Source organism: Eptesicus fuscus, chromosome 13 (genome assembly GCF_027574615.1).
Source record: "Eptesicus fuscus isolate TK198812 chromosome 13, DD_ASM_mEF_20220401, whole genome shotgun sequence".
NCBI classification, from domain to species: Eukaryota; Metazoa; Chordata; class Mammalia; order Chiroptera; family Vespertilionidae; genus Eptesicus; species Eptesicus fuscus.
In genome coordinates, this window is record NC_072485.1 from 1,682,153 (window position 1) to 1,697,395 (window position 15,243).

General features: G+C 52.8%; 2 protein-coding genes across 6 annotated transcripts; both read right to left on the reverse strand.

Moving 5' to 3' along the window:
• Window positions 1-6,018: 6,018 nt before the first annotated feature.
• On the reverse strand, window positions 6,019-10,724 carry TMEM25 (transmembrane protein 25). Of its 5 annotated transcripts, none has more exons than XM_054725172.1 (9): window positions 10,645-10,724; window positions 10,125-10,210; window positions 9,588-9,899; window positions 8,620-8,910; window positions 8,320-8,451; window positions 7,993-8,023; window positions 7,768-7,868; window positions 7,318-7,410; window positions 6,019-7,194 (listed from the first exon to the last, which is right to left on the reverse strand). In XM_054725172.1, the coding sequence occupies exons 2-9, from the start codon at window positions 10,192-10,194 to the stop codon at window positions 7,121-7,123; spliced, it is 1,104 nt and encodes a 367-aa protein (XP_054581147.1). In that variant the 5' UTR covers window positions 10,195-10,210; window positions 10,645-10,724; the 3' UTR covers window positions 6,019-7,120. The 5 variants fall into 5 exon arrangements, with proteins under 5 accessions (XP_054581147.1, XP_054581144.1, XP_054581146.1 ...); XM_054725169.1 differs by having other exon boundaries at window positions 10,125-10,206; window positions 10,645-10,688; XM_054725171.1 differs by lacking the exon at window positions 10,645-10,724 and adding an exon at window positions 10,334-10,424.
• A 149-nt stretch (window positions 10,725-10,873) lies between these two features.
• TTC36 (tetratricopeptide repeat domain 36) lies at window positions 10,874-15,048 on the reverse strand. The gene is made up of 3 exons (XM_028158454.2): window positions 14,916-15,048; window positions 13,570-13,758; window positions 10,874-11,180 (listed from the first exon to the last, which is right to left on the reverse strand). Exons 1-3 carry the CDS (start codon window positions 15,025-15,027, stop codon window positions 10,918-10,920), a joined length of 564 nt encoding a protein of 187 aa, XP_028014255.1. The 5' UTR covers window positions 15,028-15,048; the 3' UTR covers window positions 10,874-10,917.
• Window positions 15,049-15,243: the final 195 nt, after the last annotated feature.

Consider the following 15,243-nt stretch of genomic DNA (forward strand, 5'->3'; position numbering starts at 1 on the left):
CATTTTTCTCCCAGAAATCATTTTTTCTGTGGGTCTCTCTCCAGTGACTGTTGCTGCCTTAGGCCCACCTGCCTGTCTAGCTCCAGGCCTGCTTGGCTGTGGCCTCAGGAGCCTCGCTGTGCAGCAGCCCAGTGGGGAGAGCACTGTGCCTGGGGTTAGAGTGGGAGTTGTGGCAGTAGTACCTGGGTAGGTTTGGGAAATATTTGGGGGTTATATCCCCCAAGCTCCAGCCAGGAAGTCAGAAAACATGCTAGTTACTTCCAACAAAGGGTGTTAAATATGGGAAATTGGTTACAAAAGTATTGGAAGGGCTGAAGAAACCAGAGGGAGGGTAGAGGGTGCTGAAGGGATGTAGGTTAAAGGGGTGGCACCCACTTCAGGGAGAGGTGCACAGTGTCTGGAGTGCAGTGGAGGGGCCGGCTGATGCCCAGACCTCGTCCCGCTGCTGCAGAGATCAATGGCTGCCTGACTTCCTCCCATCTTCTCACGCCTTGCCAGGGCTCCCATTGCCAGAAATTAAGAGCTGGCAGGAAAATCCAGCATATAAAGCATAGTATAGAAGGGAGAGGGTCGGGGCTGAGGCAACAAAAATAACCAGGAGAGGTAGAACCAACAAAATGTGATAGATTGGATGTGGGAGGTGAAAGGAAAGAATCAAGGATGACTCCCAGGTTTTTGGGCCTGAGGAACTGGATAATGGGAGAAGGTGGGGCAAGAATAGATTGAGGGGAAAATTACATTAAAATGCTACACTGTTAGCCTAACATACATGATAAACACACAGAAAGGAGGGAGTCATTTCTTAGACTCTTAAACTAACTGTGATGTTCACATTATGCTTGAACGTGAGGAGCAGGAGCCTTAGAGCTCAGGCCTCCCCCTGACACTATCTGGACCAGGTGCTGTGCTCTCGGGTGGCGTTCATTAATGCTCACATGTGACTCGGGAAAAGAGAAGCAGAATGTGATGGGAACTCAGATTCTCCATAGGCTTTTAAGGCACCATCAGACTGGCTTTGACTAGAGCTGAGTGAGACTCGGCACTGAGAGATACAGTTGCTTTCTGTTCAGGGTAGTTCTGTAAGTCACCACGAACACTGAATTAACAAATACTGAACCATCGCTCCTGGGGAAATACGGGCGTCACAACATTTTCATCTACTAGCCACTGGTTCATTGAGTTCACGGCCACCAGCACTCGTCCAGTGAAACTTCTCACACTCTCTCCACGCGGCACATCACATCCTTCTTACACTTAGGAACACTAGACAGCCGCTCGGAACCATGCCCGGGGCCATTCCACACAGTCAAGTCACCACCAAGCAAAACTGTGCATTGGATAGACCGTGAAAAGGGCCCTGTTTACACTGTGAGAGCTGGAGCCAGGGGCCCTGGGGCCTTGGGCAGCCTTTAAGTTACTGCTGTGAGCATGTTTGCAGATAATCACGAAAATACTGCACACAGCGAGTGTGTGAATTCACAAATACGGAATCTTCAATTATGAGGATCAACTGTACCTCCTCCCTAACTTACTGGTTAACAGGTAGGCCTTCTAGCTTTTCTCCCTACTTCAGCACACCCACCATAGCTGTCCAGTGATCATCTTCAGACAAGGTTTTCATCATGGGCTCCTCTCTCCTCTTTAACAATCTGTAGTTACTCCCTTTTGGCTTGCTCTGTGGCCTGGGGAAAATCAGTTTAACTTCTATGCTTCAGTTAATCTAGTTATGAATCAGTTACAATAAACACTAACAATTCTTAGGCTTGTCCTGTGAATAAAAAACATGAAAACATTATGTGCCACAAAATGTGAGATATAATCCTATTACTAAGTATACAGTTTCTTTCTTTTTTTTTTTTTTAATATATTTTATTGATTTTTTACAGAGAGGAAGAGAGAGGGATAGAGAGTTAGAAACATCGATGAGAGAGAAACATCAATCAGCTGCCTCCTGGACACCCCCTACTGGGGATGTGCCCGCAGCCAAGGTACATGCCCTTGACCGGAATCGAACCCGGGACCCTTGAGTCTGCAGGCCGACGCTCTATCCACTGAGCCAAACCGGTTTCGGCAAGTATACAGTTTCAACTTGGCCTTTTAGACTTGCCACTGGCTAGTCTCTTCATACCCCAAAGTCCTCACATCCCATAAATCCCCCCTGCAAACTGTGACCCCAGGCACTTGCCATGACTCATTAGTTCCCACCTCTAACCAACTTCTCTGCCAGTGGGTCTCGATCCACAGGTTGAGAACCGCTAGCAGAGTCGCCTAAGACCATCGGAAAACACAGATATTTACATTACGATTCGTAACAGTAGCAAAATTACAGTTATGAAGTAGCAACAAAAATAATTTTATGGTTGGGGTCACCACCACATGAGGAACTGTATTAAAGGGCCGTGGCATTAGAAAGGTTGAGGACTACTCTATGCAGGCTCTGTTCCTGACTTAAAGTGTCCCTCACCTCTGCCAATCCTAGGTTCTCAGCACTTCCAAATAAACAAACATAAAACACAAAAGTATCTTCACTTCCTCCTTTCACCTTATTTATTAAAATGACAATACAGGAATAAAAAATCCCAAACAAGGACAAATAGTAAGAAAAAAAATGACAGCAGACAAAATAACAATTTTTAAAGCTTTGTTTTAATGTTTCAATTACAGTTGATATACATTATTATATTAGTTTCAGGTGTACACCCCAGGGATTAGCCATTACATAACTTACTAAGTGATCGTCCCAAAAAATCTCACACCCATCTGATACCACACATAGTAATGAGAATATTATTGACTATATTCCCTATGCTGTACTTTACTTCCCCATGACTATTCTGTAACAACCAATTTGTACTTAATCCCGTCACCTTTTTTACCCAGCTTCCCAATCCCCCATCTCATCTGGCAACCCTCAAAATGTTCTCTGTATCTATGAGTCTGTTTCTGTTCTGTTTGTTTATTTTGTTTTTTAGATTCAATTGTTAATAGATACGGGTGTTTTTTTTTGCCATTTTATTATTCATATTTTTTATCTTTTTCTTCTTAAAGAAGACCCTTTAGCACTTCTAGTAATACTTGTTTGGTGGTGGTGAACTCCTTTAGATTTTTTCCCCCTCTGGGAAGCCCTTTATCTGATCTTTGATTCTAAATGAGAGCTTTGCTGGGTAGAGAAATGTTGGTTGTAGGTCCTTCTCATCACTTTGGGCATTTCTTGCCAATCCCTTTGGCCTGCAAAGTTTCTGTTGAGAAATCAGCTGACGGTCTTATGGGCGCTCCCTTATAGGTAACAAACTGCTTTTCTCTTGCTGCCTTTAAGATTCTCTCTTTGTCTTTAATCTTTGACATTATAATCATGATGTGTCTTGGTGTGGGCCTCTTTGGTTCATCTTGTTTGGGACTTTCTATGCTCCCTGGACTTGTATGTCTATTTCCTTCAACAAGTTAGGGGAAATTTTCTGTCATTATTTCTTCAAATTGGTTTTCAATTTCTTGCTGTCTCTCTCTCCTCTTTCTGGTACCCCCATGATGTGAATGTTGGTTTGCTTGAAATTGTCCCAGAGGCTCCTTATACCACCTCATTTTTTTTTTTTTTTTGATTCTTTTTCTTTTTGCTGTTCTGATTTTTGCTTCCTTATAATCCAAATTGCTGATTTGATTCTCGGCTTCATCTACTCTACTGTTGATTCCCTGTAAATTATTCTTCATTTCAGTTCATGTACCCTTCATTTCTGACGACCTTTTTCATGCCATTGAGGTTCTCACTATGTTCATTGCACATCTTTATAACCCACTGGAGGCCCGATGCATGAAATTCATACAGCCCTGGCTGCCTCGGCCCTCGTGGCCCGGCTGCCGTCACCCTCTGCGGGGCGATCGATCATGAAGCCTCATCCCTCCATGGATAGCCCCGCAGAGGGTGGCGGCAGCCCTGTGGCCATGCCCCCTGCCCACTGGTCATTCCGGAAGGTCGTTCTGCCATCCAGTCTAATTAGTATATTGGCTCTTTTATTATATACCTGGTAGGATGTTATGAATTCTGCATCTGGTATATTACTTGTCTCCATTTTGTGTAGTTCTTTTTCTGGAGTTTGTTTTGTTCTTTCATTTGGGACATGTTTCTTTGTCTCCTCATTTTGGCAGCCATCCTGTGTTTATTTCTATGGATTAGGTAGAGCTGCTATGTCTCCTGGGCTTGGTAGAGTGGCCTACAATAGTAGGTGTTCTATAGGGTCCAGTGGCACAGCCTTCCCTATCACCCCAGCTGGGCACTTGAGTGTGCCCCCCATGTTGTCTGTGTACCCCTTCCCTTATTGTTGAGCCTTGATTGTTGTTGGCATGTCAGTGGGAGGAATTTACCGTGAGACCACTTAGTGAGAAGGATGGGGCATGCCCAGGCCAAATGCTGCTTATTTGAGAGGTTTTAGATAAATCTGAAGCATGAGCCAAGACAGGCCATTAGAATGGAAAAGCCACTGGAAACAGCTTGGATGGGCCTGAAAGTTGGGTGGGGAGGGGTTTCAGGAAATCACCAGGACGGGGCTAACAGTGTGAGCCAGGTTAATGGAGTCTCAGACATGACACCCACCTGCCAGCTCTTTGGGGGAGGGCTCAGCAAAGGAACAATGGCCTCTGCCAGCACTTCTGTCTGGGAGAAACCTGGCCCCGCAGCTCTCGCCCTGATGCGGGACAATTCAGTTCCTTCTCCTAAGCCTCTGGTGCCTTTCAAGCTGCTGCCCCTGTGCTGCAGCTAGAGGGAGGGAGTCTGAGTAAAGATCATGTGTGGCCCTTTAAGAGGAATGTCTAGGACTTGAGCAGCCTCCACCTCCCTCAGCGTCAGTCCCCTCTGTTTTTTACAGCCAGAAGTTATGGGGAGCCTGGTGTGGGGCTGGTATCCCTTTCTCCTTAGGGGGAACTCCCCAGCCGAGATATCCCTCCCAATTTTCATCTGCCACACAAGGCTATGGGAGCATCCTGTTCCTTGTCTCCACCCCTCCTACCAGTCTCAATGTGGCTTCTTCAGCTTTAACTCCTTAGTTGTAGGACTTCCATTTGGCTAGATTTCAGGGGTTCTGAATCATGGTTCTGTACATTAGTTGTAATTTTGACATGGTTGTGGGAGGAGGTGAGTAACATTTAACTATGCTACCAGCTTGACCGTCAGTTCTAGCAACACAATTTTGGAAGATAGACAAGTGAGAGCTGATTTTGTAGCAGGAGGGAGTAAAGCCTGCAACATGACTGCCTGTGGAGGAGAGGGACAGAGAAACTAAGAAGTAAGCCATTTGACACTGCAGAACCCTGGAAAGGATCAGGAATTAAAAGTGGGGAGAGTCTGCCAAGTGATAGTGACTTGGTCACTGGGTGGAGCTCTGATCGCAACCTGGCACTCCCGAAACAGAACATGCCATCATTGCCACTGGAAACAGTGCAATTAGAGAAATATTATTGATTTTTATTTATCTTAGGGAGGGGGGAGGGGAAGAGAGAAACATCAATTTGCTGTTCCACTTATCTACTAGTATGCATTCATCTGTTGATTCTTGTATGTGCCCTGACTGGAGACTGAACCCACAATCTTGGCACATCTGAATGATACCCTAACCAACTGAGCTACCCAGCCAAGACAATATTATTTATTTAAAATGTAAAAGATTGGGCCCTAGCTGGTGTTGCTCAGTGGATAGAGCATCAGTCTGCGGACTGAAGGGTCTTGAGTTCAATTCCGGTCAAGGGCACATGCTTATGTTGTGGGCTCAATCCCCAGTAGGGCGCCTGCAGGAGGCAACCAATCAAGATCCTCTCTCATCACTGATGTTTCTATCTCTCTATCCTTCTCCCTTCCTCTCTGAAATCAAGAAAAAAAATATTTAAAATAAATAAATAAATAAAAATAAAAGACTGGGAGCAAATAAAGGAGGTTAAGATTCAACAGTATGGTAGGTACATAGGTTTGCTGATTTTCTCAACTGTGATTTAAAGATCTCATTAAGAAACCTACTTGAAAGAATGAAACACATGTAACATTCACTCAGTCAAGTTTATTGAATTATCGTGTGCTCAGCACTAAATTACAAAAGATAAGGGAAAAATACTCCGCACTCTATTGATTTGCAGGCATTTCCATGTTGCTTTGTAAAGTGTCCCCCAAAAGCTTCCAGCACTGTTGAAGTATGTGCCACTATGGACGTCCCCTGAAGAACAAGGGGCGGGACAGGAAGGGTGGCCTCTTGCTGATGGGTCAGAGCTGAGGTCCCCTAAAGGGGAGACATGTTGAGGGAAACCACCAACCCCGGGGGGGTTCAGGGTCCTCAGTGAATCACAGGAAGGCCAATGTGGGGAAGCCACAGAGAGGCCCTGGGACCCTCCCTCCCCCTCCCAGGAGAAGTGCTGGAAGTGCTATCACTGTAAGAAAAAGATGCAGAGCCACATGCTGTCCTGGGTGCCGCCAGGCTCTCCCCTCCTTCGTTCCTCCTGATTGTGCTAACACCAGGCACCAGCACCACCAGAGGCCAATGGGGCGTCTAGTGCCCAGTGAAGAAGTGGTAAAGGGCCAATGTATAACCTATGATGCTCAAGAGAAGGGGGACAGTGGGGACAGAGGTACCAGCAGAAGGGACGGGCTGCTCCCTGTGCACAGGGCATTTTATTTCTATGCAATGAGCAGGACTCTGAATGTTCAGAGTGAGCAAAGCTACACAGCACGGGAAGGAAATCCAAGACATGCAGGCCTTCCTAGTCCCACACCAGGCATGTCCCTGTGCCTGCTGTGCGAGGTGCTGAGCAATACTGGTGGGAGGCACAGAGCAGGCCCACGTCACCGGGGCCATGCCACACTTAGATGCCAATGACATCAGAACACACAGGCAAACAGCCCTATCCGCGTGGCACAGGCATCCCATGCAGGCCCCCAACCTGAATCAGAACAAGGGCTTGGGTCCGGTCAGCAACCTGTGCCCTCAGGTTCAGATCCAGTAGAACCTTCCTGTGGATGACAGAAGCACCCCAGCCAGGGATGCAAGCACAAGTGGAAGTGGCATCTCACTGGCAACATGGCCAGGCAGAGGATGCCTTGGAGGGGAGGGTGCCCAGGGGCCTGGGCACCTTCCGTCTCACCCTCAGCTCAGAGCCAGATCTCCTCACTGCTCACACTGGACACTCGGTAGATGTAGCCCAGCATTGGGAGACGGATGAAGCCTGCCGGGTCAGAGATGCCCAGGAGTCTCGGTGACACTCATTCTTGGAAGTCAGGAGGCCCCTCCCTGCCCCTAGGGACTCAGAGGCATAAGTACAAGGCTGAGGAGCAGGGGAGGATGGTACCTCGGCTGGTGAGGAGGCCGCCCGGCTCTGAATCCAGAAGCTCTGGCTCTGGCCGGCTGTTATTCCAAGCTGTCTGTCGGTCCGCTGGTTTCCCTGTTGGGTGACAAAGGGCGGGGGGGGGGGGGGGTGCCAGGATAAGGAGTGCGCCTGATGGGGCCTTGCCCCTCCTAAGTACCAAGGTCTCTTTTTCTCTTAGAAGCATCTCTGAAGCTCAACTGATTAGAGCATCATCCTGATACACCAAGGTTGCTGGTTCTATCCCCGGTCAGGGCACATATAAGAATCAACCAATGAATGCATAAATAAGCAACAAATTGATGTTTCTCTCTCTCTCTCCCTGCCCCCCCTTCCCCTTCCTCTCTCTCAAATCATTAAAAGAAAGAAGAAAAAAGAAAAGGAAAGAAAGTAGCCCCTCTGACGATAAAACGCCACAGAGGGCCCTGGGTGTACCTCTGGAGTCGGGAGTGAGGTCGTTGAGCTGCAGGTTGGATGGGAGGGACATGTTCTCCCGGGGCAGCCGCACGTTGTTGAGCTTCAGGTTGTTGGAGTCACTGCAGGTGGACAAGCCTGGGATGTGCCCTGGTCCAGCAGGCCGAGTCCTGCTTTGGGTCCAGTTCTAGGACTGGCAGCAGCTACCCTCCATTCAGCCCCGTTCCCCAGCCCAGGGGCAGTTACCTAGAGAGCAGAGATGGGCGCCGGGAGGGGCCTGAGGAGAGAAACCATACCACCACTTCAGTGTGCCTGCCCGCACCGGCCTTTGCCCCTGCCCTTCCAGACCCAGGCCCCTCAGGCCAGAGGTCTCTCAAACGCCAGCCCTGGCTCTGCGACCAGAAATGCTGTGCCTAGTGCTTGGCCCTGCCACCTGGATGCCTGTGATTACCCATGGCCACACCCCAGGGACACCTGTCCTGCCACTTGTCAGATGACTGGTTCTGCCCGCCCTACTTCCTGCCCTCATCTCCGCTCCCACAGCCACCCTAGCCCCCACCACTTTGGCCCTACCGTTTGTCTTCTTCTCTTTCCTGCAGACCAGGCAGGCCACTAAGGTGCTGAATGCCACCAGGGTGCCCAGCGATAGCCCTCCAGCCACAATGATGCCCAGCAGTGGCACTTCCACCCGAGTGGCCAGGAGTCCTGCAGGTGGTCCTTTGGTTAGGTTCCAAGAAGGCATGGCCCCCAATCTGAGATGCCACAGGTCCGACTCTGTCCTCCTTGCCCAAGGTGGCTGGGGACAGCTCACTCACAAGCCTCATCCAAAGGGCAGCAAGTCCTCCCGTTTCTGTACTGACGGTCCACGCTCACCTTGGGCTGGGAGCGAGGCACTGGTGACCCCCACATCGTTGGTGGCGACCACAGAGAGGTTGTGTGCCAGGTTGCGAAGCTGCAGCTGCACTGTGTGGTTGGTGAGCCAGGGGTAATTCCGGGCATCCAGCACCAGGAAGTCTGAGGTGTTGACAGTCACCGGCCCGTCCTGGTCGATCCATGTCACATTGGCAGGTGGGTTGGCACGGACCAAGGCAAAAAGAACCACCAGGAGGCCCTGGCCCTGAGCTTCCTGGTACTTGGCCCCAACCTGGGCAATCTCCGGTTTAACTGGGGCAAAGCAGAGGCCAATGTGTTCTCCCCACAGCTCCTCATACTCCTGCCCGTTCCTCCCAGACCCAGAGGGACTTCTCCTCCAGGGGACAACAGGAAATAGGAAGGCTATGTCCACCTCAGAGGCAGCATTTTGTAGTGATCAAGAGTATAAACACAAGCCCGGCCGGTGTGGTTCAGTGGTTGAGCATCACTTATGAACCAGGAGATCACGGGTTCGATTCCAGGTCAAGGCACATGCTGGCGTTAGGGGGACTCGGTTTCCCCAGTAGGGGGCGTGCAGGAGGCAGCTGATCAATGAGTCTCTCATCATTGATGTTTCTATCTCTTTCTCCCTCTTTCTTCCTCTCTCTCTAAAAAGTCAATAAAAACATATTTTAAAAAAAGAGTATAAACACTAGAGCCAAATGTATGGATCTGAACACTGGCTGTGCTTACCAGCTAGATGTGTGATCTCTGCCAGATTACTTAACTTCTCTGTGCTGTTTTCTTATTTGCAAAGTGGAGATAACAATAGGAATTCGCTCATGGGATTATTTGTGAGGATTAAAGTTAGTTAATATTTGCAAAGCGCTTAAATGTGTGTTAAATGTCCTATCAGACCATCTGCTATGTGGCTGCTGGGGGTCCCTGGGCAGAGGACCTCTCCCCCTGGGCCCCTCGGGGACACTCACATTGCACATTAAGGATGACGGAGGCGTTGGCTGCCGGGCCACTGCCTGGGTCCTGCAGGGAGCAGTTGAGTTCATGCTGGGACCTCTGGGCAGTGACAGTGAGGGTGCTGGTGCCTCCAGAGAAGGCCTCCCCGCCCACACTCAGCAGCCGTGAGGTGCTGGCCTCCTGCAGCTGTCCATCCAGGTACCAGGCCAATCGGGGGGTGCCAGACACCCCTGCCACTCGGCAGGTGAAGGGGTGGCGTTCATTCTCCCGAAGTGCCAGCTCAGCCCAGGCCTGGCCATCGATTTGTGGCGCCAACTCCCCCCAACCTGGAACACGACAGAATATTCTGGGTCGGGATGGTACTGCTCCGTGACAAAGATGAGTCCAGTTACTGAGGGGCGGCAGGCGGAGAGAGGACTCCCACAGGGGGTGGCTGCATCGTGGGTATGTGGGTCAGGGGAAACCCAGCGCTGCAGCCGAGGGCCTGAAGGTCGAGGTGCAGGCAAGGAGGGGAGAGAAGACACGGCCTAAGTGTCTGAAGAGGGGTGTACCTGAGCTCAGGAGCGCTGGCAGGAGCAGCAGTGTGTGCGGGAGGGTGGCGGGGCCTGCGGGCAACGCCATGGTGGCCGCGGCCTGGCTGCCAAAAGAAGGGGGCGGGCCTCGACATTAGCCAGGTGGTAGCGGGCAAATTTACTCCTCCAGGAATTAGCGCTCCAGAAACAAAAATAAACCACGCAAGTAAACACAAATGTAGACCGACCCACAGGCGGAAGGCAAGGAGGCGAGCAGCCAAGCACGGAAGGCCGGGCCGAACCGACCCGCTGGCGAACTGGCACAGCCCCGCTGAGGCAAACTCCAGCCCGGCGCGGCCCGCCCCAGGCGCAGGCGCAGGCGCAGGCCCCCCCCCCCCGCGTCCTCGCGCCCCTCCCCCAAGGGGCCGTCTGCTCCAGACCCCGTCTCACCCCGCCCCCCGCCGCCCTCCTTCCGGTTGCGGAGCGAGGGTGGGCTGAGGAGAAGGTGGTCCCGCAGGCGGGGGTCGCGAAGAGCACCCACCCCGCCTCCCGGCCTCACCTCGCCCTCGGCCCAGCGCAGCCACAGGCAGTGACGGGAGCAAGCCTGCCGGGCGCGCCGCGCTGGGCTGGACCAATCAGCGCCGGGGCCGCAGCCGCCTGCCCCGCCCCCGGCCCCTGCCGCGCAGGCGCCCGAAGCCCCGCCCCCGGCCCCTGTCGCCTGCTCTGCCCCTGGCCCTGCCGCGCAGGCGCCTCCCGCGGCGGCGCAGAAACGAGCAGCAGACTGGCGAGCCGGCAGCTTTATTGGTTGGGGCGCCCCTCCCACCCGCGGGGCTCAGCGCAGGGTGCGCTCCCCGCGCAGCTGCCCCATCACGTCGGCCAGCATGCGGTTGCACAGCGCGGCATACGGGTTCAACAGCACCAGCTGGCGCCGCGCGAAGGGGCTGCCCAGCCGCGCCGCCCGCTCGAAGTCCCGGCGAGCGTCGTCGTCCCGGCCCTGCAGCCGCGCCAGCAGCCCGCGCTGCACGAAGCTCTGGCGGGCGGCGCGGCCCCGGCCGCCGCTCAGCGCCACGGCGCGCTCCAGGTCCTCCAGGGCCCCTGCGGACAGCGAGCACAGCCCGGGCTCAGGCCGCTGGTGCATCACACAGATGGACCCGAGAGCCGGAGACGCCCTGGCTCCTGGCTGCGGCCAGTGGCCGGCAGCGCCCTCGCCTGCCCCACACCCACCACCGCAGTGCTGGAGCCTTTTGAACAGTCACTGTGCTCATGAGTCTGGCCCGTGGCCGGCCCGGAGCGGGCAGGTCATTCCACATGGACCTGGGTCCCATCTGCCACTTGCCAGGTGACTGAGTCCCAGAGCCCCAAATAATTACAGTTTCTTACAAATACAGGCAAGTGCATGTCTCTTTCTTTTTCCTTTTGAAGGCTTTTCTCTCCTTTTTTCCATTGTGTGACTTTTTTAACAATGAGGAAGGGTTCTCCTTCCTTAGTGTAGTGCCTTCTTAAAAAAAAATTGATGCCGAGGCCGGTTTGGCTCAGTGGATAGAGCGTCGGCCTGCGGACTGAAAGGTCCCAGGTTCGATTCCGGTCAAGGGCATGTACCTTGGTTGCGGGCACATCCCCGGTGGGGGTTGTGCAGGAGGCAGCTGATCAATGTCTCTCTCTCATTGATGTTTCTGACTCTATCCCTCTCTCTTCCTCTCTGTAAAAAAATCAATAAAAAAAAGTTAAATTTGTAGTTTAAAAAAATATTGATTTTTAGAGACAGGATGGGAGAGAAAGAGAGAAATGTCGGCTGCCTCCTGCACAGCCCCTACCTACAGGGATGGAACCTGTAGGCTGGGCCCTGCCCGGGAATTGAACCTGGCCGTCTTTCCGTGCATGGCGCGATGCCCAACCAGCTGAGCTACACCGGCCAGGGCTCCATTGTGTGATTTTTAAAACTGTTTCTCCACTGACCGCCTTTCCTCATTCTTTATTTCCATAGTCTTCACTATTTTGTATCTAATTTTTTTGAAGGGGGTCTTGGAGCCAGAGCTGGCCTGCCGCATTTTTATTGTCCTCATAAAATACTGGGGTGAGGCCTGTGAACTCAGCCCGGGGAGCTGCTGGCATCTACTGTAGGGCCCATGAGCGGCATTTCTTCTGGGTTCTCTCACTTCACTCTTGCCCTTCATAGTCTAGACGAGAGACCCGGCCAGGATGGTTGGGGAGCTCGCCATCCTAGCAAGGCTGAGCTGCCTTCTGGCTGTTTTGGTCCCCGGAACCCAGCGAGGGCTCTGGACCTGGGCCTTGGAGCAGCTCTCTGATGGCAGCACTTTTCGGTTTCCCTCCGAGGAGCTGGTCTGGAGCAATGGAAAGCCTCCTCCAGGCGAATGGCCTCTGGTCCTCTCGGGCTTTGGTCTGTAGGCTGTCTCCAGGACCTTTACAGCCCTGCCCTGCCCTGCCAGGGCCAGACCAGCCTGAAGGAGGGACCCTCGAGGTTCTCCGCTGTTCCCATAATGGAGTCCAGACCTCCCCCCCCCCCCCCCCCCCCCCCCCGCCTGGCAGTACTGGACCCAGGAGCACGCCCACCACCAGGAGTCATAACAGTCTCCTAGACTTCTGTGACTCAGCACTGGTCGGCCTCGCTCTGGTTCCTACCACGGCCCCTCTTGTCCCACTGTCCCCACTCCGGCTAGAATGACCTAAATGCGGCAAGTCTGATCCAGTCACTCCCAGTTAAAACCCTTTAGTGATTCCTGTTTACTTCCAGGCCCTGCCCCATCCTTCCACCACTCCCTGGTCCCGCCAGCTTGGAGTTGTGATGTTCCCCTGTACCTTTCTTTCATGTCTTTCTGGGCCTCTACAGGCTGTGCCTCTCCACTTCCTCCCCTCCATCCAACGAACTCCTACTCATCCTTCAAAACCCACTCATCAGGAGCAGATCCTTCTCAACCTGTTATGGTGGTATTGTAATTATGTCTGTCCTGGCCCCTAGCCTGCAAGCTTCTTGAGAAGCAGTATCACTCTGGAGCCCTAACACCTGGTTCTAATCCCAGTTCTGCTACTTCTCAGCTGTATGAGAGCAGCATGCACCTAACCTCCAATCTTCAGTGTCTTCATCTGTAAAACGAAGATAAGACTACACACTTCCAGGGCTGTTGTGAGAATTAAAGTAGTTACTGCAGCTTACATGTGAAGTGCTTAGTGGCTGGCACATCGTAGTTGCCGTGTCTTTTATCTTTGTGTCCTCAGCACCTGGCCCATTGTTACAGTAGTAGATTCTCATGAAATGTTAAATAAGTAAATGGAATGTAATCTAATCTGACTTTCACAATAGCCCCAAGAGGTTAGCAGGGACCATAATCTCTCTCTTATAGGTAAGAATGCGGATTCCAGAGCGGTTGAATGACTCCCCACCCCCAAACCCCAACCCTACAACCACTTCATCTCCGGTCTGTGCACCCCAGGCCCTTCTGTAGAGGTTCCGGGCGCCTCCCCTCACCTGCCACATCTCCCTGGAGCCGCCGGGCCTGGGCTCGGTTGTTGTAGGCTGACGCCCTCTCGGGCAGCAGGTGGATGGCTTGGCCGAACCTCTCCAGCGCTGTGCTGAGGTCGCCGGCCTCTGCTGCCGTCACCCCCTGCAGCTCCAGGGCCTTGGACTGCTCCAGCTGTGCTTGCGGGAAAACTCCACCTGTGCCAGGAGGGAGCCAGGAGGGGGCGGGCGTGCGGTCGGGAGCAAGAAGCAAAGGCCACCTCAGGCTTTGGACACGTGAGCCAGAACGGACTGGGCTGAGGGGGGGTCACAGCTGGATAGGATGTGGAATTTGGGATGGGGGTGTGTGGGGAGCCGAGGTCACCCAGGGCTAAGAGCCAGCACTGCCTAAGCCCCAAAGGCACCTGGGAATGAAGAGAATGAAGCTCATGCTCCTTAGCCTGCAGCTAAAAAGACTTGCCCAAGGCCACACGGCCTGTGAGTGGCACAGCTTGAATTTGAACCCAGGTCCTTTCCTGAGCTTGCCCCCGTTTTGCTCGACTGCACTGCCTCCAACACTAAGGCCTCTGTGACACCCCAGGTCTCGAAAATCCCTCCCCACATATCCCCAGCTTTTCAGCCTTAGGTCTCAAGGCTTAGGCGTCACCCCTTTAGAAACAAGGACATAAAAACCTCAATGGGGCCCTGGCCGGTGTGGCTCAGTGGATAGAGCGTCGGCCTGCGGACTCAAGGGTCCCAGGTTCGATTCCGGTCAAGGGCATGTACCTTGGTTTCGGGCACATCCCCAGTAGGGGGTGTTCGGGAGGCAGTTGATTGATGTTTCTCAGCAATGTTTCTAGCTCTCTCTCCCTCTCCCTTCCTCTCTGTAAAAAATCAATAAAAAATATATTTAAAAAACCTCAATGGGGACACCAGTTCCCACCGGGACCGATGGAAAGCCAGAGTGCACTGTGGGAGGATGTGCTCAGTGCTTGCTTGTGGTGGCGGGTGGCACTGAATGCTCGCTTAGCTTGCAAAGCCCTGCCTGCCCTCTCCGGTCTTTGTGGTGATATTGTTATGACAGTGACGTGAGAGTCTACTAGCACCCTCCTACCCCCCAACACAGTGAAGAGAATTGGGAGAATTGAGTGGTGAGGTCACTCAGAGGTGTGAGGGCTGAAGGACTGAGACGAGCCCTGGCCCTGTCCTCTTGGCAGTGACTCTTGTCCAACGCCCATCAGTGTACAAGGGATCTGCAGATCTTTCAGGCCAATCTCAAATCATTGCCCAAGGGTCTGGAATAAACACGCGGCCTCCCCAGGAAGGCCTGCAGACCAGCCAATGTAGAGAGCTATCCTCCAAGGTCAAAGACTCACCTTCATCTTCTTCCTCGGCTTCCTCTCCCAGGTCCAACCCCACAACGTCTCCAAATGGGGTGTCGGGGTTGAAGATGGCCTGCAAAACCGCCTGATCGTTCAGAGTCCCCATGGTGCTCAACTCCAAAACCCCAAAAAGGCGACTCAGGATGAGCGGAGGGAGGGAGAAGCGGTGGGCGGGGTCTGAGCTTTGCAGCCAGTGGATCTGAGGGAGGCTGTTTGAGGACCATCCCCATGAAGAGGCGTGTCTCCCATTCTTCTGGTTACAGTGTAAACCGGATGTCCTTTGGCCCTGGGCTCGTGACCCTGGCTTGGCAGAACATTTACA